Below are 27,924 nucleotides of genomic sequence, written 5' to 3'. Positions count from 1 at the left end.
CTCCAGCTGCATGGCCCCTGTTCAGACTCGCTTGTAGCCAGGAAACACTGCTGTCTTTCTCGCAGGGTCTCCTGTGCTTTATTGGACCAGCCGCAGGCCTGGGTGTTGCCTGCATTACAGCACCTGCTGTTTTCTTCTGCTGTTTCGCGTTGCTCTAAATCTTTCGAATTAGTCTTTCCACAATTATTAAGCATTACCTGGGTGCAACTTTGTTTTCAGCAATACCCGTGGCTTCCTTAGATGTTTTCAAAATGTGATACAAGTCCTTTATTAAAAAGGGAGAGAAGCCTTGCTTGCTTTAAGTTTGCACAGTTTAACAATACAAAAGTTTTCACTTTATTGAGAGCATATGAACAGGTATGAACAGATATGTCACTATCAGGAACAGGGGGCTTAATACCTAAACTTCTTATCAATGTCCATTAGAGCTTGGCTGTAGCAGATCTGAGGAGGTCAGTAGAAGGTCACTCACATGTAAATCCATAGCTAATACTCTGTGCCTTTCTGGTGTGGGTAATTGTTAAATAACCACATCTCAGAAATCAGTCTTTACCTCAATGAACTTCATTGCCATTTATGCTTGGATTTATCAGATTTGCTTTATAATTATGCTTTTGCTTTATAAAGTTTTTGTGTTATTACTATGATATTGTGTAGAATATTGATAAATGTACTAATAATTCTACTCTTGCCATTTTGCATTATTATTAATGGTGATAGTTGATTCAGAGGTATAATATTATGCATTTGTTCCTAAATATATTTAATTTTACATTATATTAGGCAGAATGCAGCATATGTCATATTTAACTAGTCATTTTTTTTGACCATTCAAAGCAAAATAGTCTAGGTTCATGTAGGTACAAGCAAGATGGCATTAAGAAACATGGAAAGAGCATCAGCACAATTCGTTTATCCTCTGTAATAAGGGAGCATGATAATGTAGTATAAAACAATGCACTGTCATTGTGTTATCATAAGGAAAACCGGCATTGTAAAAATGGCTCTTCAGCTTCCACATTAAATGAGATTCTCATATGCTGTCAATCACTAATTGGTGTAACTGACAACTCATTATTCACCTATTGCATCATGCATTGGCTTAAACCAGTGATTGACAGCACAGGATATTTCGACCCACCTTGAGATTCAAAGCTCCATTGTTTTTCTAAGATATATTGCATGTCAAAAACACATTTTTATTGATTTATGATTGCTATTAATGTATTATACTATTTCTGTCGTTGTTAGATTGTTACATTTTTTATTTAACATCCATTCCTGTTTAGAGAAATTTGCGGTAAGATCTGGTAAAGGTGAAGTAACTAAAGTCAAGTCATATAGAACTGATCCAACATGTTGCTAACAATTTATTGCATTTTACTGAATTTACTGAATTTCGGCTGTGTGTCACAGTCACCGTATGTCACTATTCTGTTCTTGGTCAAGTAACAGGTAGGACTGGTTTAGCAGCTGTATGGGAAAAGTGATTGCATATGAACTGGGAGTATTGAAATAGCAAAAGCAAAAATCACTTGAAAACAAGGCAGCATCTATCTTGGTGCCACGAGTTTGACAAACAGGCCTGCAATACTGCTGAATATGGCCATCGTTTAGCCCAATTTAACAAGCTGCAGATCCCACAGCCTGTTCTGATTATCCCATCTGAAAGTGCTGAATTTCCAGCTCGCCTCAGCTACAGAGACAGATGTCCTGTACGCAGAAGTGTTTTTAATGCATATAATTTAACCAATGAACCCACTGAGTCAGGGTGATGCTTTGTGTTTTTTTTGTAATAAAATATAAGTATTTGTTTACAATAAGACCTTTTGCTAAACTGCAAATGGCATATTCTGCGTAAACATGCAGTCATTGCACTTTAACTGTCCGCCGTAAAGTTGCCTGAAAGACATAAACTTAATGGTATCTTCACACACGAGTAGAAAACCTCCCATGCAGATCAGTCGCTCACATCCCTCCACAGGGTTCTGGAGGCTTCTGACACAAGTCAGATGTATGTGTCTCATTAGGTCCCCTGTAATTACACACTATATTGAGTATGACATTTGCTGCTTTTTGTGGCTGAATCGCAGTCATCTCATACACGCAGTTATGGCGTTCCCTCATATAGTCACCATTTACTGTACGGTTGATGTGGCTTGTCGACACTTAATCAGGAGCTCGTTTGTGTCTGAAGGGACTGAACCGGAGATGCGATGCGCTGCCTCCCCTGCAGGGCATGCGGGTGCTGGTGGACGCGCGAGACAAGCTGCGCATCCCCTGGCAGAACTCGGAGAACGAGAAGCACGGCATGTTCGTGATGGCGTTCGAGAGCAAGGCGGGCGTGCCTGTGGAGACGTGCACCTTCCAGCTGTACGTGCCCGCCCTGCACGCCCTCTGGAGCGACTCGGGCATCCAGACAGCCTACTCTCGCCACAGCGAGTTCCAGCTGGTGAGTCCCCTCGAGGAGCCAGATGCCGAAATGAACACACGGACTGTCGTTTTTACCCATGACGCCCCGCCTCACCCAAGGGACATGCATGTTTGGCAGCTTAAAGCTGGATTTCTTACAACTTGTGACTTAATATTTCTGTAGGTTGTCAGTAGACTTAGCTGTCTGATTTATAGCCTGTTTAATTAAATTGGCCCCACACATATCCTGAATAAACTTAATGACATATTTGAATAGAACACACAATTTGATGCCACATAAAATTATTTGGAAAGCGGAAAATAGGCAATATTAAAATGAACTACATCTTCTGCATCTGAATTATTCATACATGGATTTAGAATTTAAAATTTAAAAGTGTCTGGATCAATGTAATGTTTCAGTTTGTATTAGGGGCCTGGCAGAAATACCAAACAGCAAGTCACGTGTGAACAAGGTACAATAAAAATGTTAAAAGTGCTTAATGTGCCAGTTTCCGACACGCTCTGGCGCCCTTTATTACATTTTCTGGAGCTGGAGACAGGAGCTCTGGGCCAGTAAATTATAAAGTAAGACTAATAATACAAAACAGTAAACGCATGTTTCTACAGTCAGTCACCGCAAAGCCCAGAGAGTGTCTTATTGAGGTTGCGGAGACTCCATTTTTAAATAAAATATTAAAGTAATCCTGGGTATTTTACAGCTGTGTCATGTTGGGTTTGATGTGGAACTTTGATGCAGAAAGTTGTCTCCGTGGAGTGTTCCCTTAATGTTTAATTGGCATGTCTGGAGTGCACAGGAATCTCATCAATATATAGACCTCTCTGCGGTGTGTTTGCAGAGAAGTCGACTGAAATTTTAATCATTCTCCATATCTTGGTTACTAGCCCAGAGGCATGTCAAAATTTCTGTGTTATTATTTTATGCATAGTATGGCTGGGATGAGACTGGAATTTGTGCTTTTTTTTCTGGCTTGAGTGAGCAGTTTTAGTTTTGGAATAATGGTTAATTAATTATCAACTTGCTGATGATATTGTGGAAAATCCTTTACCGTTGTTGTGTGCTGGGAAACTGGCCCAGGTTGGAATAGGGGACAGGATCCGGGGATATGGCTTTGGACAGGTAATGGGTTCTTTATTTGGGCAAAACATTGTTCTTCTTGGGAACAGGGTGGGACGGGAAGGTGACTGACAGAACACTCAGGAAATTAAAAAAAAGAAAAAAGAAACTAAAGCGAAAACCAAACTGACGGGTCGAAGAGTGGATAAGCCTGGGCTTGTCAAAGACCGTGGGAGATGAATCTTCGGGGTTCCCAGGGTACAACCCAGCAGAGAGCCACAGGTGAAATAGTCACACCCCCCGCTCCAAACACACACAGAAAGGTGCCTCTTGAAATATTTCTGTTATTACCTGTCCCTGACCTGTAAAATCTGCTAGGCAGTTAAGCTTTAGAAAAGCTTGCAACTGACAGAATCCAGAATCCAGCCACAGTGTCTGTTGACAACTTTGCAGGCTGTCGAAATTCACACTGATTGGTTAAAAGAGATGTGCAAGGGAGTTAATAACCTGTAATAACCTGCATCTCAGTCAGTTTCTAGCGAACTTGTTCCGATGTCGTTGTAATTAAATGTGCAGGTGTGGCTGCAGCAATCCCAGCCGTGGCTTTGTGTTAAACACAAAATGGGTAGTAATCTGCAGACAATGCTTGTATTCCATATCACACAACAACAGTGTGGCAATTATATAGCATTTAGCTTCCAATAAAGTCAGTGCTGAGGCTGCAGGAAAACATTATGAAAGCTTTACTACGCAAGCACTAAATTCTAAATGTATTCCTTCATGAACACATTTAAGCTTAGTATAAAGGATAGGCAACAGGGCATGGTGTAGAAACATTTCACTCACAACCCTAAATCTGTCTCATGATCACTGTTTGTGTCTCTTTTATCCATCTGCACCGTGAGTTCATTCACAATTTTTTTTTAGCGAGTTTTCCCTCTTTATTTACTCCAGATCTTGGTTATTGGCCTGAAGCCCCAGTTCACATGACCTTTAGCCAGCACCAACAATGAAAATGCCCAGTAATTATTTGTAAAAGCGATTTATCTTATCTACTGTCTGTACGTCAGCCAAATGCTGAGAGTAGAAAAGCTGCGAGATTTTGTCCATCGTGGAGAAATGGTGAAGTAGTTGCATGATTGTCATGCAGTGTGCAGTGTGCAGTGTGTCAGTGGTCGGTTATGTGCTCTCAAGGGGATTCCCTCATGCTTTTTTTTCTGTTTTCATGCAACCATGAGGAGGTCTGTGCTATACATCCTTCACATCCTGTCTTAATGTCCGTGCTGGAAGCGCTCAGCCTGGACGACGACCAGCCAGGCATGTTGGTTGTGTAACAGATGTACAGTGTGAGACGGGACATCGGGAAAAGAAGTTAATATACAGAAAAAAAAGTCACTTAGGTCTCCTTCTGCTTCTTTCTGTTTAATTTTAGGTAACGTTTCACCTCATAATAAAAAATGAGATGCTTAGCGAGGTTGTTTGAACTGTTTCTGTTGAAATGATTAGTGGAGTAAAAGGCTGCTTTCCTCATTTAACAGTAGGTTGCAAGAGTGAAAAACTAAGGTGCTTGAATAACTACCTCGAGAGATAAAACTCGTAATAACTACCTCGTAAGAGATAAAAAATGATATTTTCTGCCTTTGTGTAAGTGTTCTTAAACAGGTATTCTTAAGGGACCGTCCTCTTAAAGATCAGAGAATACTATTTTGGAAGTAATGCAGTACAGTGAAGTCGGTAGGGTTACGTTAAATTGCAGGTTATGCATTTTGCTGCTGCTCCTAGCCAATGTTTCGATTGCATCTGTCTTTTCCACAAGTATTCACAGCTCTATGTGCCAAATGCATTGTTTTGAACAGCACTCTTGTAATTAATGTGAATTAATATTGCTAGATGTTTAATTAGCTATGTGCCTGTGTTGATTATGAAATCAGGCTGCTTAACAATGGTAGACAGAAATGGGTAGGAAAACAAACTGGCTGCACTGACAAACACATATTCAGAAGAAATCCAGGCTCTAGCATCTATTTTCTTGCAGCACACAGATACAATAAGTGTTTTTCTTTTTTGGTTCTAGTAACACAGTAAGTAATATTGGGGTTGTGTAAAGCAGTGTTTCTGAAGCCGGTCCTCACATTTTTGCTCCCTCCCAGCTCCCAAGCAGAAACGTGGACTGTCTGGCAGGGAGCTGGGAGGGATCAAAATTGTGGACTGTCTGGGGTCCCCGAAGACCGGGTTGGGAAACAGTGGAGTAAAGGGCGCATGTCAGTGGTTCATGTTTTTGTTATCAGTTGTGTATTTATGGCTACAAAGGTCTGCTTCAGGCTGCTTTGTCTGCACCGGGCCGGTCGAGCGGCTTGGTGATAACATTATCTGTTTCCAGCATTGCTCACGGTGAACGTCATTTTTATTAGCGAGCTCTTCCGTCACCTGTCTCCCCAGACTTGAAGGTCCTGTTTATACAGCCATTTTCTGCGGTCTCGCTCTTTGAAGTAATTCCGTGTTTTTATTACAGGGTTTATGAAAACACGGGACAGCGCCGTGCGTCTCTGCGATCCGGCTTAGCTGAGGATAGGCTCACAGCTCGCCGGCGAATGAGTAATTGGTGCTGGAGGGCTGTCCTGTAGGCCTTGCTGGCGTCTCCCCCGTCTTCCAGCTCATTGATTCTACGCACAGCTTCCTATCGCATTCTTATCTCCAGCTGTCTGCTCTCTCGGAGCTGATGGCCGCCGCAGCCGTAGCGGCCTGACCCGCTGACCCCTGGGGCTCATTCCACGCACGTGTGCACTTTACATTCCTGGCCGTCCCTAATCTCCAAGGGCCTTCGGCTCTGCATCCTGTTGCTCACTGTGCTTTCCTCTCTTGGCATCTTTCACTCACTTATCCCATCTGGAGCAGGACAGGTGTAATTCGGGCCTACATATGGGCTTGGTTCTCTTTCTCGGGCCTGTCAGTCAGCCTCTCCTACACTCAGAGGGCTCAGTCCTGGCGCAGTTTTGTTCCACAAGATGCAAACAACATTAATGTACTCCCAATGATACAAAAATGTTCCTCAGAGTCCATTTTTGTAATTAGAATAAAAGGTACAGATAGGATACAATTGGCAGACCCTTAAGGGTACAGCCCCAGTGACAAGTAATTGCACAATTGGTGCTTTTTCTCTGACAGTGCACAATAGAATTAGCTTAATTTGCCTTATTCCAATACATCAAATGTTTTGTGAAGCCAAAATAAATAAATTTAGGCTTCTTTATTTTGCCTGTTCTTTCCTGTATAGGGAGCGCTGGGGTAGTTTAAAATCATCGTCGGATGATTGAGTTTCAGTTAAAAAGTTAACATTCAGAATTCCCCAGCTAAGAGGATTTGTTAAGGAAACCGTGTCTAAGATTATGTTTTGCATTGAGGTTTTTATGAATAAATCAGAACCAATGGATGTTTTATTATGTTGGCTGTCAAATGTAGTCAAAGCCGCTGTGGGTTTTTGACCATGAGAAACAAAATGAATAAGTGTTTGGTGTAAGATTACGAGCAACGACAACGGCTTTTTAAATGCGGTATTTTCTGTGTTGTCACCCATGAGCCGAGGAAACTCAGTGCTGACTAACTGTAAGAGAAATTATTTCCTTGGTTTGATCATGTTGAATTGCTGCCTGTATGCCCAGTTCTTAGTTTAATGGAAACATGAGGGCTGTTACTAGGTAGCTAGAAATGCTATAATAATTATGAAGTCTGCACCACTTACTGGTCATTTCTGTATAACACAGTGTAAAAGGATCATTAACTTCCCATGAAATTCTTTGACTTTGTCTGGCTTCAAGCCTGTTTTTCTCTGCTGTTATGTGTTAACTGCAGTGGCCATGGCAAAGGTTGGATGCAGTATCCATCACTATAGCAACAAATAAATGTATTCTTTTTCCGTTATTCTGCTGGTATTTTAACTACTTCTGGTAATTTTATTCATAGGAGTGTTTGTTTTTTTTGGTGATACAGCTACACTATATGGACAAAAGTACTGGGACACCTGGCCATCACACTTACAGGAATTATTTTGACACCACATTCTAAATCCATAGGCATCAATATGGAGTTGGTCCCCCTCCCCTTGCAGCTATATCAGCCGGCACTCTTCTGGGAAGGCTTTCCACACCTTTGGAGTGTGTCTGTGGGAATTTTTGCCCATTCATCCAGAAGAGCATTTGTGAGGTCAGGCACTAATGTTAGACTTGAAGGTCAGGCTCACAATCTCTGTTGTAGTTCATCCCAAAGGTGTTTGATGGAGTTGAGGTCAGGGCTCTGTGCAGGCCAGTCAAGTTCTTCCACACTCAATTCACTGAACAATGTCTTTATGGGCCTTGCTTTGTGCACTGGGGCACAGTTAGGTTGGAACAGAAAAGGTCCTTCCCCAAACTGCTCCTATGAAGTTGGAAGCATAGAATTGTCCAAAATGACTTGGTAGACTGATGCATTAAGAGCTCCCTTCTCTGGAACTAAGGGGCCTAAACCCTGAAAAACAGCCCCATACCATTATCCCTCCTCCACCAAACTTTACAGTTGGTACAATGCAGTCAGGCAGGTTACATTCTCCTGGCATCTGCCAAACCCAGACTCATCCATCTGACTGCCAGACGGAGAAGCGTGATTTGTCACTTCACACAACATCTTTCCACTGCTCCAGAGTCCAGTGGTGGCGTGCTTTACACCACTCCATCCAACACTTGGCATTGCTCTTGGTGATGTGAGGCTTGCATGCAGCTGCTTGGCCATGGAGACCCATTCCATGAAGCTCCTGATGCACAGTTCTTGTGCTGGGGTTCATGCCAGCGCGTCGGTGACTTTAACGCAGTATGTGCCTCACCAATCGACGACCCCACTCTGTTACTTTACACGGTCGGCCACTTTGAGGCTGAGTTTCTGTTGTTCCTAAACACTTCCACTTTGCAATGATACCACAGTTGACTGTGGAATATCTAACAGGGAAAAAAAATTCATGAACCGACTTCAAAAATGGCATCTGACTGCAAAGGTGGCATCTTATGACAGTATCACACTTGAGTTCACTGAGCTCGTCAGAATGACCCATTCTTTCACAACTGTTTGTAACCCTGACTGCATGGCTAGGTGCTTGATTTTATACACCTATGGCAATGGGTCTGGATGAAACACCTGAATTCATTGAGTTCATTCGTGTCCCAATACTTTTGTCTATATGGTGTATATTCAGTATATATGTGCTTAGTTCTGGAATTCATATACTGCACAAAATTAATTTGGGGAAAAAATGTTTAATAGTGTATTACTTATTTACTTTATTTATTCCTGAATTTAAAAAGAAAAAGCTTGTATTCACGCCCTGGATGAGCAGGAAAAACAACCCAATTCGTTTTTAAAATACCATAAAATACTTGAATATTGACTAAAAATCGTAGCAACTCACTATTTCTGTCTTAAAGCTTGTACTACTACAGAATTATTTGTGTTGAGTAAATTTTGTGGGAACTGTGTCTCCTTTAATCTTTGCTAGATGGATTTTCTGTGTTTGCAAACGCTGAGCCTTTATCTAGGGTTTCTGGCATATGGATTTTGGTCCATTTCCCCGCCTTGGTGCTGCTGAATCACAGTGAATCGGCCTATTCAGCGCTACCTCTGGTGGCGACTCCGCCTTCAGGTGGGATTCAGCCAATCCCGTGGCCCAGGTAGCTGCTTGCCGAAGCTTAGGGTTGATCTAGTACTTGATCTAGTAGTGATGAAGATGGCAGGCCTGTGATGTAGCTCTGCTCATCCTTGTATGGTGCGTGGTTTGCATCTCTATGGTGGTCTTCTACTGAGAGGATGTTACACCAAAAAGCCCAACCTCCTTCTGGAGATGACCGAAATCAGATTTTGCATACAAAGTAAAGCAGAGCTCACACTGAAATGCGACTGATGAAAGAGGTCTTGTATGCAGGGGAACCGCAACTGTAATTAATCTTTTCTTTCAGCAAACATTGTGCTAATAAAATGAAGAAACAAACCATGCGGGTAAAGTTCCCCTTTCTCCGCATTGTCCTCTCTATTTCTTACATGTTTGTCATTTTGCTTTATTAACTATATTATGGCGAGAAAACGGCTGACCTACGATCTCATGTCATTCATCCTGCACCCTGGTTCTGTCATTGGTTGTCAGGGAGATGTTCATCCAGAGCAATAAGTCATCTCTTTATTGTTTTGTTATCGTTCATGTTCTTCTTAAAGCATAAGGAAGGAAAAGACCTGCACTATTTCTCAGACTTGATTATAACATTAACTCTGACATCGAGTGTCTGTCAGGGCATGTTATGGTGTAAATAATCTTTCAGTTATATTTATTTGGACTGTGTGGTTCTGACCCTGCCGCATGATGACTAACAGCATAGCTGAACAAATCCTGCTGTTCTGTGTTCGAGCCAAAATGATTAATATTTGAAGGCAGTAAAATTTAGAGTTTATGTCTTCGGACAAAAATACAGTGCAATGGGGCTTGGAGGCCTCCTGACTGCAGTGAGCAGAAGCTTGTGATCCAGCTGTGTTCAAGGTCAATGTAAAAATCTTCTTTCCGGAGCTACAGCTGAGTGGCTTGTGATTTTCTGGGCATATTGAACAACTGCAGAGCCACCTGACAATCAGTGGAGGACCTCGGTCAGCAATGTGAAAAATAAGCTTTAAATCTCTGCGTAATTAAAAGATCGAGGCTGTCTGAAAAAAATATATGGGGCCAAAGGTCAAGTAGATTCTGTCTTTTGATATAATCATAAATGTTATCACATGTTCCACTCTATGGTCAAGAAAATTTGTTTTGGCAGGAGAGTCATAACTTTCCTTTCTGAATAATCAATGTCTTTATTGGCATGTCTGTGCACACCACAATAGAAATGTATTTTATACAAATACATTTATGGGGAAACTGTGAATCTTACCCTTTTACATCAGCTGAATGTTGCATACAAAACCTGAATTATGATACATTATCAGTCATTTGTCATTATTCCTCTTTTTTTTACATTGTGTTCGTAACTCAAATGAACTTAATTTCACAGCACGTAACACATTATCGTCTGAAACCTGCCTGAAATTTCTCCGTCTCCACAATAAATATCCCTCTTAACAGCCTTAATTCTTACTGTCATTATAGCTCCCCCCAGGGGGATTTGGGTTAAGGGGGGCATGTCCCATATGCTGAATCTGAGATCAAACCGCTGGCATGGTTCGCATTATAACTGATATATGGTTGTAATTAGGGTGACGATGCTTAAGGTATGGATTTCAGGGTGAAGAAGGCAGGTCTGCTTTTACATGTTGCCTGTAATCTTCCCTTTCTCAATTAAATTTAAAGAAAGATCAACCAGGATATCTGCAGCATTTGGTTCTCTGAACTCAGCTTAAGGATTGATCAGCTACAGCAGTGTTTAATTCTTATGTGCATTTGAGGACATTATATGTGTATGTTTATCTGCATATGTGTCAGTAACCCTTTGAGTAGAGCGTCTATCACTTTCTTCTAATTTTATGTTTGTTTTTGTGCCACACTTCTTTAACAATGAAAACGACCGCAAAAGGTCAGGGGAGTTTATACCTAAATTAATTATTCCAAACTATTTTTCTTATTTATAAAAAACTCAAACATTCTTAATTTTGTTCAGCCAAGTCCACGCTTCAGAGAGTATACAGACTCTGCTTGGTTTACGATGGTTTGACTTACGATATTTTGACTTTACAATGGTGTGATAGTGAGGCACATTCAGTAGTCAACTTTGAATTTTTATCTGTTCCCATGTTAGTGATATGCCGTACTATACTTTCTGTCGATGCTGGGCAATGGCATCATCCACGCCAACACGCTTCCAGTCTCTGTAGCGACTGCAGGTATAAACGTCTCATAGTGTTTAACAATGTCTCGTGTTTTTTTCTGTTTGAACAAATTAACTTCTATTCATTTATTTACTTTCTCAATTATTGGTATGTAGTTAGTTACAGTAATAATTTATTTGCTTTTTCAGTGACAGCACTTATTTGTTTACTTAATTTATCGCCTGATATTCGCAATCGACTTACAGTATTTCCACTTAGGATGGATTCATCAGAACGTAACCCCATCGTAAGTCAAGGGCCACCTGTAATCTTATTACATTAAATCAGGTAGCTTGAGTGCATGAGTGGTTATCGGTGTTTGATTTATGTCCCCAGATGTTTGTGTGTGCATCCGTGTGTGCGCGCGCACGCGCGCGTGTGTGTGTGTGTGCGCGTGTGTGTGTGCGTGCGCGCGCACGACTATATGTGTGTGTGTGCATGTGTGTATGTGTGTGTACATGTGCGTGCATGTTCATGCATGTATGTGTGTGTTTATGTGCATGCGTGTGTGTGTGTGTACATCCTGTGACAGACTGTCATCCCATCCTGGATGTCCCTCACCTTGTACCCTGTGCTTCCTGGGATAGATTCCAGTTTCACCATGACCCTGTACTGGATCAGCAGTCATGGAAGATGGATGGAAGTAAATAAAATTCTGGCACATATTTTATGATGCACAAGGCATGGCTGGCCTTGTGTTTACCCTTGCACTGTGCTGTGTCACTGCGGCATAAACACAGGAAGGTGGACGGACAGAATTCCCTGCAGTAGCTGTTTATTCCCGTCCCGCTTTTCCGAACCCGGGCCTCCCCTACACTGACGACTCAGCACTGGTCTTTATGCGGCAGGTAGGATTTACAGCCCAGTTTAGCTACCAAGGGCAGTTCAATTCGCAGGAGGGGAGAGTTCCCACAAACACTCGTCTGTAAGCTTAAACAGAAACAGAATAAAATTTTCACTGGCTTTGGCTGCAGTTACTGGCCCTAATTGGCCTTAAATCTTGCATACTATATATTTTTTAGGTTTATATCTCTCATAGTACTGTCTCTGCAAATTCCTCTTTGGCCATTTAGTTTTTATAGTGTGTAGTTTTATAGTTTATCATGAATTGTAGCAGGAATAGCTATATTGTTAATTTCTTCAGTTTTTTTTTTGTTACCAGTTTAATTACATAATTTTAGATTCTTTGATGATTTTTTATAGCTTAACTGCTGCCATTAGTACTGCCCACAGTGTGAAAAATGAGCTGGTCTGCAATGTACATATTTATTTCGGCAGCCTGGTGTGTGTTTGTGAATTTGGTGTAATTTGTTTTTTTTCCCCCACATACATGTACATGATTGTACATCTACAGCTGTACTGTATGTGTACGTTTATGTGCTCTGCAAGGCTCAGCCCTTTCCCATCACACTTACATTTGGCCCAACTCCAGATGTGTCTAATCCAGGTTGTAGAGGCTCATTAGAACTAAAGTGTTATTAACTTTGGGCCTCCGTCCCTCCTGCGTCCTCAGAGAGGGGTGGAGGGGAAGAGGAAGTGGCAGAGACTCCCAGCGGCTCTGGGACATGGCCGAGATTCGCTGCTCAGACGTATAAACACACACATGGAAATACTTTCTTAATTCCTGCTCGTCCGATGGCACCCCTAATGGTTTTTTTTCCCAGTCATTTTCCTCTTCCACTACTTCAGATCAGATCTACAGCGGTAATTATTTTGTTACATAAGAAATTTAACTGTTTACTCGCAGATAAGAACCTTTTCAGACTTTTCCGCCGGTATTTCCCCAGCAGCGTGTCATGCTGTGTCCTCTAAACTGGAGAAGACCAGGGAAGACCTGGCAGGGATGGGTCACGCTGCCCAGCGAAAGCAGCCAAGCACTGCCTGCTCTCTGTGGGTGGGTACGCAGGGAGCAAGGTTTGTGGTCCTTTCAGTCTCCCAAAGTTGGTCTATAGAAGTAAAGCCCCCGCAGTGGGCTCTTACTTAGAGGGACTGGCGAGAGCAGGCAGCTGCCTTTGATGGACACCCCCTTCACCCCCCCCCCCCAGTCACCGCATTGTCTCGCTTATTCATGCGTTGTAGCCGCTTGTTAAATCTTTTCAAACATTCCTTCTGCAAAGCCTTCTAATCTGGGTATGCGGGCAGTGAATCGGCGCCAGAACTGAGACATTCTTCTTGGCTTATTCACCTCTTCCTGCTAATGTGGTAAACAGCCCAACGGGGTCCCCCCTAGATTTCGTCTGCTGCCAGACGGACATTTTTCACCCTATGACCCCAGGTGACGCTGAACATCCCTATTCCCAAACCTCCGCTGCAGGCTGCGTGAGGCAGAGATAAATTCTGAAAGACCTTCCCTGAATGTGTAAAAATGATGCTAGGTGTAGATCACATTGAAATAGCTGACTGGATCTTTTATCTTATGCGTTTATCACCGACAGATTAGGGCCCCCAGCCTCCTAGTGTTTCCACCACCTCCCTCAGCAGAATGAGTGTGAAGTGTCAGAGTTTTACAGATGTACAGCTCTGGAAGAAATTAAGAGACCGCAGCACGATTTTTTGTTTCACTCATTTCTCAATTTTGTGTGCATCTGTGAATGACATATATTTTGCAAACTGCAGCCTGGTTCTTCCCTGCTTCTCATTAATGAAGGCCTTCTTCCTTGCCTTATGGGACGTCAGTCCTGCTTCTAGGCCTGATACGAACTGTCCTAGCAGTGCACTTCACACCTGCACTTAATGTTTCCCATTCCTTTGAATATCATTTGATGTCATCCTACGATTCATGAGAAACTGTCAGATAAGTTAATGGTCATCTCTGGCATTAGAAAGCCGCTTCTGCTCTCTACCTGGCTGGTTTCTGGTCATTCTCAGCGTCTCCTGCTTCACCTTATTCTTGTTTATACCTAAATTAATTATTCTTAGAACCTTTGAGCCTGGAAGCAGCCTGCTGTGTAGCCCTCTGAGAGCAGGACCGGGATTAAACCAGGATTTAAAAATGCTGTTTTTTTATAAGGAGTGGTCTCTTATTTTTTTCCCAAGCTTTGTAAACACCAAACAATTCAAGGTCATGGACAGCTGACCTTCCCTTTACTGCCATGGCATGGTGTTTGTTAGCATTTCAGGTTCACAATCAGGCAGCTATCTACCTGGAAGTGTCCTACAGCTACACACGGCTCTCGATTCATCAAATCGATACTTTAGCTTCGTTGTAAGACAGCTGTCATGTGGCTGTGCTTGCGTTCAAGTGCCGCACAGCGTATTAGGCTGTGGAAAAGCCCAATGGAAAGATTTGGATTCCCGAACATTTTTGTTCTATGTTGGAAAAAAATAAGCACAAAAATTGGTAATCTCTACAGTACTTTCATTGTAAATAATTAAGACGTAAATAAAAACATTTTTCTAACCCCATCTCAATGTATACTCAGATATTATCTCAAATTTTGAAGTCAACAAGGGCTTTTGACTAACACGAGTTTATTTTTGTGGTAAGAAATGATGCATTATGTTTTTGAGAGGGTGATGTGGAAGGTCACCTCTCTGCTCATTTATCTCTTTCAGAAACCCATCCAAAGTAAATATCCTTAAACGTGTGTGTGTGTGTGTGTCTATGAAGCCAGCCACGGTGCCTTATGTGAGAATGTAAGTGGCTCTCTGTGAAGCATGCACACCAAAATGCTCATTTCACTCCTTCAATAGCTTTTCGACTCTATCTTTGGTCCATAATGTGTAGCTGAAAGAGACAGTTCAGTTTCCTACACAAGAATTGTCTGTCATCGAAATTAACTTAGTAGGTTGATATACTTTGTTTGTCTAGACATGGGTTTTTCTGTAGATATGCATTGACAATGTTCTATAATGAAATGGTGCTTTTAAGCCCAAACTTAATTGTTTTATTCACTTTAATTGGAAATACACTTCTCCTTATGGAAGTGAGCGTGTCCTCATTGGAGTGAAAAAGAGACAGGGTGTGGATTCCCAGAGTGACCTGTGATTTCTCTGGGGGGGGAGGAGGACTCTAATTCAGGCAAATTGCCCCTCCACAAGCAATGTGTGTAACACAGAACAATGGCCCATTATGGGCCCGGTCTCGGCCGTGTCGCAAAAGCGGGGTCATGTCCAGAGCAGCTCGGGAGAATGGGCTGGGGCTGACTGCAGGAGGGACTGAGACTGGGACACAGAACAGCTCAGGGCAACTGGGCGGGGCTCGGGCAGGGATATGGGCGGGGCTTGGGCGGGGCTCAAGCAGGGATATGGGCGGGGCTTGGGCAGGGATATGGGCGGGGCTTGGGCGGGGCTCAAGCAGGGATATGGGTGGGGCTCGGGCGGGATATGGGCAGGGCTAGGTGCTGGGCTAAGGGCGGGGCTAGGGACAGAACCAGGCTGGGCGACAGAGTGCTTACGGCACAAATGTACATGCAATCAATGCTACAGTGCCGTTTTTATAAGCGGAGTATTAGCTATACGAAACTATGAATTCTGACTTTTAACACATTTGATTTTGGACATAATCACCAACACCAGAAATAGGAATCCGAGAATATCAACAATATTCCATATTTATAAATTCTTGGAAACTGAAACAAAACTTCAATACAAATGGAATGCATGTGCTTTCTTAAATCTGAAATGTCTGACAAAATGTAAGGGTCAAGTTAGAGATCACCATGTCACCACCCAACATTAGAACGTATTAGCATGTTAGCATAGCATATTATCTTACTGGACGCCCGGGAGTAGATGCTCTCAAGACTGTAGACGTGACCCTTCCAGAAGTTTCAGTTTTTGTTACATCTGCGTATTTCATTGCTTGATTAACTGTGTGTCTGTGATGTCTTGGATATTTTTCAGTCATTTTTTTTTTTTGAAAACTGAATTCAAATGAAAATCCCCCATGATCCAATTTCCCACATCCCTGGCCAAAGTATACGGTAATATTATATTTTAGCATCTGTTGCCAAGTGAATGTTATCATTAGAAGCCATGGGATGTCATAGGTTCAGTCTGGATCAGTCCGAATGATTCGTGTTTGGATACCGGGAGCTTATAGAGGACAACTAGCCTACAGTACCTTGTAAAAGCCGTCTTTCCTACAGAAAATGCAGAGGTAAAGATGTGTGCCTGTATGGAAACTCTGGCCAGATATTGGTGATGAGTACTGTGATTAATCACTTGGTTTCTCCATCACATTAATGAATCGGTGGAGGGAACCTTGTGCTGCATTGTAACCTATTTCCTCTACATACGGAATCTGAAATGCTACCTGCCCTCCCGCATATTCTGGACTAAACAAATGTCCTGGAAGCTGATACATGTGAAAGGAAATGAGTATTTGTGGGTGGCAGGTTTTTTTTAATCTTTCCAGTGGAGGTTTTTATGATTTTCATATCAGTTAGAAACAGTAGATTTTTAGAGCAGGGTCCAATATACCTCTAAATCAGTGTTTCCCAATCCGCTCCTGGGGACCCACAGTCGGTCCATGTTTTTGCTCCCTTCCAGCTCTCTGACAGACAGTCCACATTTTTGCTTCCTCCCAGCTCACATGCACTGGTGGGTCCCTGAGGACTAGATTGGGAAACAGTGCGCTGTATTATGGACTGTGTCTCAAAGGCAGTGCAACTGAATTGATTTTCCATCTCAAATTGGCTAGGAAATGTTTTTTTTCTGTATTTTTGTCACAGAGTTCCACAGCTCAGCTTTATTAGCAAAGATGGCACCATGTGCCAACAGCATATTGTGTTTTGCCGTGCTTTGTGGGGACATTTCGATGAATATAATATGGGCTGTGCACCTACCTGCCAGCTTTCTGCGAAGGGTTTTCTCTAAAAGTGTCCTACAGTTCTAGGCCACGCCATCCCTGTCATGTCAGTGGTAATTGTATGATGGGCACGGGTTCCCGTGGGCTCCTGGTGCTGTTGGGGTATTTTAGGGTCGTCTTGTACCCTGCAACGTTCTAGAAAACAGACCTGGAAATCATAGTGATACCCTGGACCAGGGTCATGACTTAGTGTCCCCTGTGGCGAACTGTTAACATGAGAGATTGATGTTCTCGATGATTTGGTAGCTGGCGAAGGACTCACTCGGTCATCTTTAAAGAAATCATCCCACGTTCAGTGCAGTCATGTGGTCATGTCATGTGATCCGTTATTTACTTTTGCCTTGCATGATACACAACAGTCTCTTAGCTGCTTAATTGGAAACGGCAGGTGATTCAGGCAGTTGTCAGGAAACTTGTACGGCCCGTTTTGTGTGGAGGGCTCGTCCGTCTGGCAGCACATCAAAGCGAACCCTCCGGACTTCAGCTGGCGGCATGGTTGCTGAGCCCTCTGTGTTGTGTTCTGCTGGAGACCCCCGCATCCGGAATTCTCTGACCAGCTTGTGTCGGACCACATTGTTGTGATTCTCCCTGTGAGTCAAAGTATGTCTTTGGGGGGATATTTATATTTTTCATAAAGGTTCCAGAACACTCTGATTTTCCGGGTGGGGCCACGCTTTATTGTGAATCTGTCAGGCGTCACACGGTGATCCCTGTGCCCTCGGTGCACATGTGGGTGACATTAAGGAGGGGGGGGGGCGCGGGCTGATTGGAATGCCAGGCGGGAGTTTGGCCACAAAGCAGTCAGAGGGAGCACGCCACTCTCAGACCCCTTCAGTTGCTGACGTGACTCAGAGGTCACATGATCAGCTGGTACCAAAACACTGGTAGGTTTGTGGTGAGTGAACAGTTATACATAAAGCAAAAACTATATCCGGCGGCCCCCCCATGGGCTGAGGCAAAAACTCAGCACCATTCGCTTGTTTTCTGTTGATATTTGTATTTTTGCTGAAACAACATTCAGCCAGGGAAGGATTTCTAAAGTACTAATGAGCAGCAGGTTTTAAAAAAAAATCTTTACTGCTTGTTTATTAGTGTGCATGATTATCATTGTTTGGGTCGAGCTGCTTCATTTGCTTTGTGATATACAATGTATCAAACTGCCTGTAACTGTTTTCTGAGTAAGGATAGCTAGATTACATAATGCAGTAAACATTTAGATGACATCCTCCTGGTGTTTGTGGGAATGCTGACCATCTTGATAAGGTCCTAATTCTGTCCACACGCCACCCCCCTAGGGAGCGCTTCACCCCCAGGCCTCAGGTTTTGCTTTGAGGCTGCATTTCCAGGAGTGTAACTGCTGTTTTGGGGACTAAACTTACAATAAGCAACCTGCAGATGTTTGTCTTTCAAGTATGATGATGTCATGTGACCTGCAATAAACGCAGCTCAGGAAACAGAATGTGTCCTTTCAAACTGATCTGTTTTATGTTCTTTTCTTTTTGAATTCCTACATTTATTTTCCATTTATGTCATTAATAGCTTTTATTGAAGCTCGTCTCCATTATATTTTATAAATGCATGTAAGCTTGGCTTTTAAGGTGGTGTCTAAAAATGTCTTGTGTGGATTAAAGGACCAGCTAGAGATGATTTATGACTCATTATTCATATTCACTTAATGTCACTGTTTTACTTTCAGTGACCTGCAAGGCATTTATTTAATTATAGCAATGTAGCCAGGATGTAGCCAGGGATTAAGGAAATTATATGGTTTAATAAAGACAGATAGAAGAAATGTTTGTAACTGACTGCAAGTAGAGTCTTGTTCTCTTGTTTTTTTCTAGTGTAGATGAAGTATATTCATATAAAATGTTTTAGAAGCTTCTATATCCACAATGTTTCACACACCATTTTTGTATTTTGTCCCCTGTGAACAGTTTAATAGCACACAGTGCTTGAAGTGGGCCAGTACTCACTAGTACTCACTAGTACGCGGTACCAGCTCCTCTTTGTTTGTCTCGGCAGAGAACCAGCAATCTCTCCTGTGTACTGGCACTGAATAACAAGGAGAGTTCTAGCACCTCCCCCCAACTACAAGCTTTGATAAAGAGTTTTTGTTGTACATCTTTAGGCTGCTTTGGATTTATAACAAACGTGGGATAAAGTGCAAAACCAGGCTGGAGATCAGGCCCCGTTAAACGTGAAAGGACGTGTCCCAGTGTGCTAGCGGTGGGGTTAGGTATGTGGTCCTTCTCTGCTCCCAGTAAGCTCCATGAAATGCTGCGTTAGGAGCTAGTGCAAATCTCACAGAAGTCAAATGATGACTAAGCAACGGGGCTGTCCCCAGCTGGTGACAAACCTGTAATCTCTCTGGGGTTCTGTGCAGATGCCTTACTGGAGGAGAGTGAGCGAGGCCGGGGCAGCCCAGTACCAGCATGGAAAGCGTCAAGAGTGAATGGTGGTGCATGAGAAAGGCAGCTCTGTGCCGAACTGCACGCAGGACCTCCTGCCTGGACTGGGCTGCTTCAGGTGCAGCTAGAGGATTGCCATTCTCTAATTCAGTGTTTCTTAAACCACTCCATGGGGACCCCCAGACGGTCCACGTTTTTCCTCTCTCCCAATTCCTTGGGAGTTAGGAGGGAGCAAAAATGTGGGCTGTCTGGCAGGGAATTGGGAGGGAGCAAAAACGTGGACTGTCCACGGCCCCCGAGGACCGGTCTGAGAAACACTGCTCGAATTTAGTTAGAAAAAAATTTAAACTCAGATCAACATTTCTGATTAGAGATGAACTGTAATAACCTAAATCATTTTCTTTATTTAGAAAGCAAATAATTCGGTATCATCATAATAAGTTAGCCATAAAATTCGTATGACACTGCAAGATAATACATTTTATTGTTTTTTTTTTATTAAATATAGCATTAAATTAAACGCTGTTGAAAATATTGTTCATTTCTTCAGTTTTAAGCTGTGAGCTCATGACTTACATTTCCACCTGTTGGGTATCTCAGTCTGGCATCTCCTTCTTCCAGTGCTCAGAATCACCTCACATTGTCCATTCTTTGTTGTTGGAGGTTTGTCTGTGGGTAACTCCATAAAAGAGTCAGCCGGGAGGAATGCTTAAGGGCAGGGAGTAGGGGGGGAGTTTGGGCAGGGGAGATGGGCTGCAGTGCCTTGAGTTTTTTTTGGGGAGATATGATTGGTCGAGTTGCTATCAGCTGGGGCCTTGTGGAACACAAGTCAGCCAATCACAGAATCGCAGAGACAGCCAGGAGAGGAACGTACAGCCTGCCAGCTTTGTGCTCGTCCAATGGGAGCAGGAAACCATCAAAACATGTGGTCCGAGGCATGTTGCTGCTTCCTGGGTCAGGCTCAGGGTACGACTAAGGAGACATTCCTCAGTGTTCAAGACAAACAATGTTCAAATGAGCCTCTGCATATTTTTACACATTTTTATAAAGGGCAGCTCTTTTTTTGAAGCCAAAGATCTTGTCGATTTCCTTACATAAGCCACAAACCTTTTTTTTTGCTTTAGGCTGCTTTCCTAAACGTGAATCTTTTTTTCCTCGCAAAAGATCGTTTTTGCTGTCAAAACATTTGATGTTTTGTGCCCATGTGTTTTTGATTTTAAATTATGTGCAATACACTCTTATACTCTAGAGCAATAAACTGAAATGTTAATGATGCCTTCACAGTTTGATAATTTAAAAAGTATCGACTTCATTGAAATGCACTCAAATAACCTTCAAAATTAAATATATAAAGTGCATGTTACTGATTTTGCTCATACAGTGATCCGACATGCATTACAGTAGCATCAACAAAAACGTTTCAGAGTATTATGGAGGAGAGCGAAATGCGTTTTGATTTACGTCTTTTTTTTTTATTGGTCTGCTGCCTCAGTAAAAGAGGATAAAATGTATGTGGAGATGAAGGGAAGCAGAGGGTTTATGGTAACATTAAGATCAGCACTGCTGGATAATTCCTGAGCCCCTGAGAAATCCATCAAAGGTTGTGCTAAAATTCATTGCGTGGAGATTAATTACAGCTCAGAGCCCGAATCCAAGTCAAACGTTTAATTCACCACAGACTGTGGAAAAAAAGGTGATGTGGTCTAAATCCAGTGAAGGCTGTGTTTGCCTATGAAACAAATATTGCTTATTTTAAATGAGTAAAGGTTTCCCTGGGTGGAGGAAATTGGCCTTCTCTGCAGCAGATCATGGACTATTTATCAACGTTGCTGTTCTGTTTAATTAACATTTATGGTACGCTCCTTATCGGTGTCTCTGTGTCTGTTAGTGAAGAATGTTTGAGATGGGGATGTGAGGCTTCGTGTCTTCAGGAGGCCTGCTGGATTGGGGATTGCAGATTCCCATGGAAACATCTGGAGATTTCTCCTCAACCAGGGCACTGTTTTACAAACAGTCGGCTTCAAACCCCCAGATGTCTTTCGGAATTTGTTATTTTGACAAATCTAAAATATTTAATCAATTCAGATAGATTACCTTCTAAATGTGTGATCTGCTCTCTTGTTTTATGTTTTCTCGGGTGGTATAGAGTTTGGGACACTGGATAAATAGAGCTATGGAATTCATTCTTCAAACTCTTAGGCTTATGACAATAGGAACTAAGTGAAATCTGCACTGCAATTTAATAAGATATACAGCCTCGGAAAAAAATAGGAGACCACGCTATATTTTTATACAAATCTGCATTTTAAAATATTAGTTTAATCCTGGCTCTGCTGGCAGAGGCTATGCTGAGCAGCAGGTTGCTTCCAGGTTCAAAATGTCTACGACAGCACTACAAAAGGTTAAGGTGAAGCAGGAGACACTGGGAACAACCAGAAACCAGCCAGGTAAAAGGCAGAAGTGACATTCTAATGCCAGAGATGACTGTCAACTTACCTGTCAGTTTCTCATGAATTGTAGGATGACATCAAGTGACCTTCAAAAGGAACGGGAAACATTAAGTGCAGGTGTGAAATGCACTGCTAGGACAGTTCATATCAGGCTTCTAGAAGCAGGACTGAAGACCCATAAAGCAAGGAAGAAGCCCTTCATTAATGAGAAACAGGGAACAACCAGGCTGTAAATTATATGATAATATAATATATTATTCAGAGACACAGACCCATAAACTGAGTAATGAGTGAAACAAAAAATTGTTCCGTGTTTTTTTTCTGCGACTATCTGAATGAAAGTTAATAACGGTTCTTATGGAAGGAACTGTGTCAGATGTAGTTTTTGGTTTAAAACAGCTCCTTGTGGCTGCAATCACCGCATGTCAGTCAGAACTCAACATTATACTGATTTTGTTTTAAATGTAGACTAATTCTGTGTACTTGCTTTTTAAATATGTCTTTGAATTCACCAAAATTACACATCATAAAGTAATTATACATTTAGTACTGTAGTGAAGACAGACTAAGTAAGAAATTTAAGGACATGTGTTCCTGGTTATGTAAGACTAATAATTTTCGGCTCATTATGTTTTATTCTGAAATTGCTCAGTGCGGAGGACGCTGATTGGGTTTTCTGTTTGCCACCGACACTGTAAGAATGTATGCTTTCCTCCAGCTGTGCGGACTGAGTTACGAAGGTGATTATGGAGTTATTGATGATGGTCGACCTGCGTGACTCTCATTTCCCCCTGGTGTTGCGTGACGACTCGGGGGGACCTGGCTTTGGTGACAGTAATCCGGCATGTTTGCGGCCTCGGGCCCCATCGATCATTCTCTGTTTGGGGAGCCCGCCGGTGCCCTCTGGCAAACTCTTCTCCTTTTCTGAATTTAGATAAAAAGCCAGAACCTTCCCGGAAGGAACTATGATGTCCCCACGCTAAAATAGAACAAGCAAAAATATCTCAGAGGCAGCCTGAATCTAAGGGGTCTGCTCTGCTCAGGAAGGGAAAATCCATTTGCTGTTTTTTTTTTTTCTTGCCGCCTGTGTGTCTCAGTTAATCACACTCCCCATACCCACAGCATTGAAACACCCATCTAACCAGCACTGATTCTGGTGCTGCGGCCAGTTTGCCAGCTCTCTGAGACCGAACTGTAGATGCCTGGGTTTTCCCACACTTAGGAGTAGCTGTTTATGAATAGTTGCCAAATAGCCCTGACATGAAGGAAAAGCAGCTATGATGCACTACACTGTTCAGTCCCACTTGCAGCAAGAGGTTTGGCTTGTAATACTGGAACATTCCATAGACTTTGACTTATAACCATCCCTGCGTCCATCATAATTAAGCAGCCAGACTGATTGTTAAAGCATAGGAAGGTGTATTTTAATCCGCTTCCAAACTTGAGGCTTAATTAAAAATTCCTTTGACCACAGTCCCCCTCGGCCCGTGCTGGATCCGGCAGTTTGGGGCCCGGGGGAGTTCTGCCCGCAGTTGCAGTGGCTTGGCCACAAGTCTGTCTTTGTTTTCTTTGGTAACATCCACATGGGGCAATTTTGGGGTCAAAACGCAGACACTGGGGGTCATATTTCCCGATTCTTATGTTTCTTGTGTTTTTCTGCCAGAATGTCCTCTGAAACGCTTAGACTGGGTCAGAATGACGTTTATCGGCCGAATAACGACGAGCGTTTCTATTTCATTTGGAATCTGAGACGGCTTGTTTCTTCTGTACTTTTGTGTGGGTTTTTGCATTGTCTTTTATACGAAGCCAGATTGTCAAATTGTCTGAAGGTATTTGATGTGAGTTCATGTGTGACAAATAGCTTTGGTCGTCTGTTTATTAATCATGTCGGTTGACAGTTTCTTGCACTTGATAGCTAGTCAGGCAGTTTCTTGAATGTTTCACCGAACCCTCAGATAGTATTTTTGCAGACCACATCGCCTCGTTCGGTGCCCTTGTGACCACAGCAGCTCCGGTGTCTGGTGACGGGATGGTCTCAGTCAGGACTGACTGGCTCCTGGCTCTGAAAATGGGGGGCATTAGTCCCACCTGTTTTCACGCACAGCTGTTTCCTGCTGGGAGCGAAGGCCTTGGGCCTGCACGGACACAACATCGAGCAAACAGGAACTGTGCCTTGGAGCCCTGGTCGCACTGCTTCTCAAACACAATGCACCAGAGAGCTACTCCAGGCAGCCTGCATGCTCTGTCACACAATGGAAAAAGCCAAGTTCGGCAGTCTAGAGGTTAGGGGGTCACGGTGGAACAAAGAGACAGGCGCATGAGAGAAACCATTATTTCAAGAAAATGAAACCTTGTCCTTGCTGCTGTTATTCTTTCCCCTTGCAAAGTGTATTCTTTGTCTTCATGATGACTACAATTGAAACACAATACCTCAATCGTTTGTCTTGTTTTTTCGAGGTATAATTAGGTTCCTTAACTTAGAATTCCCTGTTTGCAATTTGCATCAACAAGAGACGAGTATTTTTGTTTTGTTCTTAACAATGGGTGTTGAGCTTGATTTGCTCTAAGTACAACTCAGAATTTCTTTCAATTTTATGCCTTAAAATAATAGAAGCTTTATTGCACTGTCAAGAGTCTAAGAGACTTCATGAATTTTAAGGTGCAGGGAGCAAAATTAATTATCTTTTTATTTATAAAAGGCTAAATTTTAAAGCACGTTCAGCCCCCGAGGCTATGAATAGCTATAAACAGCCATATTAGCTGTCAACAGGCAGATTGCACTTTCTACAATAAAATTCACTCATGGGTGGGTGTGGGGTCAATCTCATGTTCCAAATTCAATTGTATTTCAATCCGGATGTAGCCCAGAATATGCCGTTTTTTTAATCTTTCTGTGCCAAAGTACAACGTACTAAGGTAACAACCTGTAAAATTGCTGTTTTTACTCCTGCAGGGTGAATCAGTGAAGTATTTCTTGGACAATCTCGACCGTATTGGGCAGCTGGTAAGTTATGGTCACTTTCTGATTAAGTCGGTTTCTGCAGTCTGTCAGGAACACTGTGGACCTCACAATGTTCAGTATCACAGTTGCTTCCAGTTTCTAATATCTGCTTGTGTGTATTACTGTTGGACCACATTGAAATTATTCAAAGAAAAACATCCACTGTATATCTAACACATCTGTATTTAATCAAACGCTGCTGTTAAAAACAGAAAGCATGTGAAAGATAACACACAATTTAATTTTAAAATGACTGATATCTTGTTGGATGCCTAGATGAACACCGCTTCAGTTCCCAATCCTCTCCTCAGGGGCACCTCAGCCATTCCATGTGTTTATTAAATCTCAGCACCAGCCCACTTAATTAATTAATTAATTAATTAATTAGTTTAAAAAGTCAATGAGATATTGATTAGGCATTCGAGGTGTGCTAGTGATTGAGTCAAAAGGTACATTGGCTGCATTGGATGGTTGCTGCAAGTATTGGGGTGATTTTAGCAGAAGTTTTGAATTGGCTAAGCTGACACACTTTGACAAGCATGATATACTTTTACACCAACATAAAGATCATTTAAACATCAGTTTCTTTATCTGCCTGAGACTTTGGCACAATATTGTAAATATTAAAATATCTAAACATTTACACAACTTGATATGCTGCTGAAAAATGTCATTAATTTTTCATTCATATTGAAGACTGCTGGATTATATACTAACATTTAACCTTCAATTTTCATTCATATTATGTAATTGTTTAAAGTGTTTATTTTTCTTTCATTGTATGAGTACTACAATATCTCTAGTGCTTTCCTCCTACATCATTCTGGTATATCTTTCTTCTGGCTTTCAGAATTATCTTCCAAGCAGACAGGACATCTTGCTTGCGAGGAAAGCTACCAAAGGGATTGTGGAACATGACTTTATTATCAAGAAGATCCCCTTCAAGATGGTAGATGTGGGTGGCCAGCGATCCCAGCGGCAGAAGTGGTTCCAGTGCTTTGATGGTATCACCTCCATCCTCTTCATGGTGTCCTCCAGCGAGTATGACCAACTTCTGATGGAGGACAGGCGAACCAACCGGCTAGTGGAGTCCATGAACATCTTCGAAACCATTGTCAATAACAAGCTCTTCTCTGATGTTTCCATCATCCTCTTCCTCAACAAAATGGACCTGTTGGTGGAGAAAGTCAAGAAGGTTAACATCTGTAAGTACTTCCCCGACTTCAAAGGGGACCCCCACCGGCTTCAAGACGTGCAGACCTACTTGGTGCAATGCTTCAACCGCAAGAGGAGGAATTGCAGTAAGCCCCTATTCCATCACTTCACCACAGCCACCGACACAGAGAACATTCGCTTTGTGTTTCGTGCTGTCAAGGACACAATACTGCAAGCGAACCTTAAAGACGTAATTTTACAATGAATCTTTCTACAGGGGTTCAGTTCTCTGCAAACGTGCCTTACAGATGGCACTTCTTCCCATTCAGAGAAGCTGAAAGGCTACTTAAAGACTTTTGGAACTTCAGACTATGCACTGATATCTCTCTGTTAGACTAGCACACTGCCAGCCTTGAATCTGGAACTGTTGTTTCTGTGTGCCACAGGCTATTCTGGCAGGATCACTGTTTAAGTTTTATGAAATTAAGATAGTTTTCCCACTGGTGTATCTCTGGAACATCCATCATGTTTATGACTAACAATGATCTGATAGTCAAGTGCTTCCTAATGTGACAGCACTGTAAATATGTGATGTAAATGTGATGATCTTTGCTCCAGGTCAGATGGTTTCATTCTCTTCAGATAGCTATGGGCATTCTTATTTTTGTAAAGGTTATGAGGCAGAAAATGATAGGACTGTACCTTCTGTATTCTCTTTAGGAGAGGAATTTCAGTTTGCACTAATGCTGACTGAGATGGGATGATATTAACAAGTGTGAATGGAGACTGACTATGAATCTTTGCCTTTAACGGCATCTGATTAAAAAGAGATCTCTGATTTGGAGCAAATTTGGTTTGGATTGCCTATAAAGTAAAACTTTCTGTAAATCTTTCAGCATGATGAATACTGTGGTGCGTTAAACTGCTAAACTCATTTAGGATTTGCACAATGGACATCAAAAATATTCACATACTTATTCTGACCAAACAAAGCATCATAACCTATATGAACAGAATTTATAATATATAAAGGAGTGAAAGATGGAACGATACATCTAAAGTTTTGCATTTTCCATTGCTTTTAATGTGTGCATGTATATATCTGTAATTTTTGTGTCCTTTTTAAAATTTTGAGCCATGTCTGTCAGATTGGGACAGAAACACAACTCCTAGTTGGTAAATTTTTTGAGTGTATGACATTGTTACTGTGCAAATAGAACCTTTTAATTCCCATTTATATTGATTCTAAATGTTTATGAATATACACTGCTCAGAACAGAACAGAATTCGGGTTAACATCTAACGAGTGCTGTGTCTTTTGGATTTTTTGTCATATGCATTCCAGATTCCTACAATAAATCAGAGGTGATATATAAGCATATTTGTGAGGAATAAAAGTCTTTAAACCACTGTAAATAACATTTATCTAATAATTAGTGTTGTAACATATCTGAAAATAAAGTTGAAAAAACAAAAATATGTAACAGCTAAATTCATTAAAAAATTGTGAGAAAGGTATAATGCAAGGTGTCAGGAAATACATTTGGTATTATGTGCATATGCTGTAAATACATAGTATCATATTTTTTAGTTTTGGATTTATTTATTGAATATATTTATTCATTACTCTGTGTGTCACACTGAGTCACTTAGACAGTTGGACCAATCGCAAGACACCGTCTGTTTGTCGTAAGCAATACTAAAGCCCCCTGGAGGATGATTCATGATTATTGTGTAGTAAGTGGTTT

The 27,924-nt window shown here is 42.0% G+C and overlaps 1 protein-coding gene across 2 annotated transcripts in view; it reads left to right on the top strand.

Annotated features, from left to right (window-relative positions):
* Positions 1–27,653, top strand: part of LOC111845481 (guanine nucleotide-binding protein subunit alpha-12) — a 42,907-nt gene extending 15,254 nt beyond the window's left edge. For both annotated transcript variants that reach the window (XM_023814928.2, XM_023814926.2), the window contains 3 exons: positions 2,237–2,452; positions 24,974–25,024; positions 25,872–27,653. In XM_023814928.2, the coding sequence (XP_023670696.1) occupies positions 2,237–2,452; positions 24,974–25,024; positions 25,872–26,441 (837 nt within the window). In that variant the 3' untranslated portion in view covers positions 26,442–27,653. The remainder of the gene's footprint in view (positions 1–2,236; positions 2,453–24,973; positions 25,025–25,871) is intronic.
* The last annotated feature ends 271 nt before the right edge of the window (positions 27,654–27,924 follow it).

Source organism: Paramormyrops kingsleyae, chromosome 5, assembly GCF_048594095.1.
Source record: "Paramormyrops kingsleyae isolate MSU_618 chromosome 5, PKINGS_0.4, whole genome shotgun sequence".
NCBI classification, from domain to species: Eukaryota; Metazoa; Chordata; class Actinopteri; order Osteoglossiformes; family Mormyridae; genus Paramormyrops; species Paramormyrops kingsleyae.
This window is presented reverse-complemented; position numbering and strand designations above follow the sequence as displayed.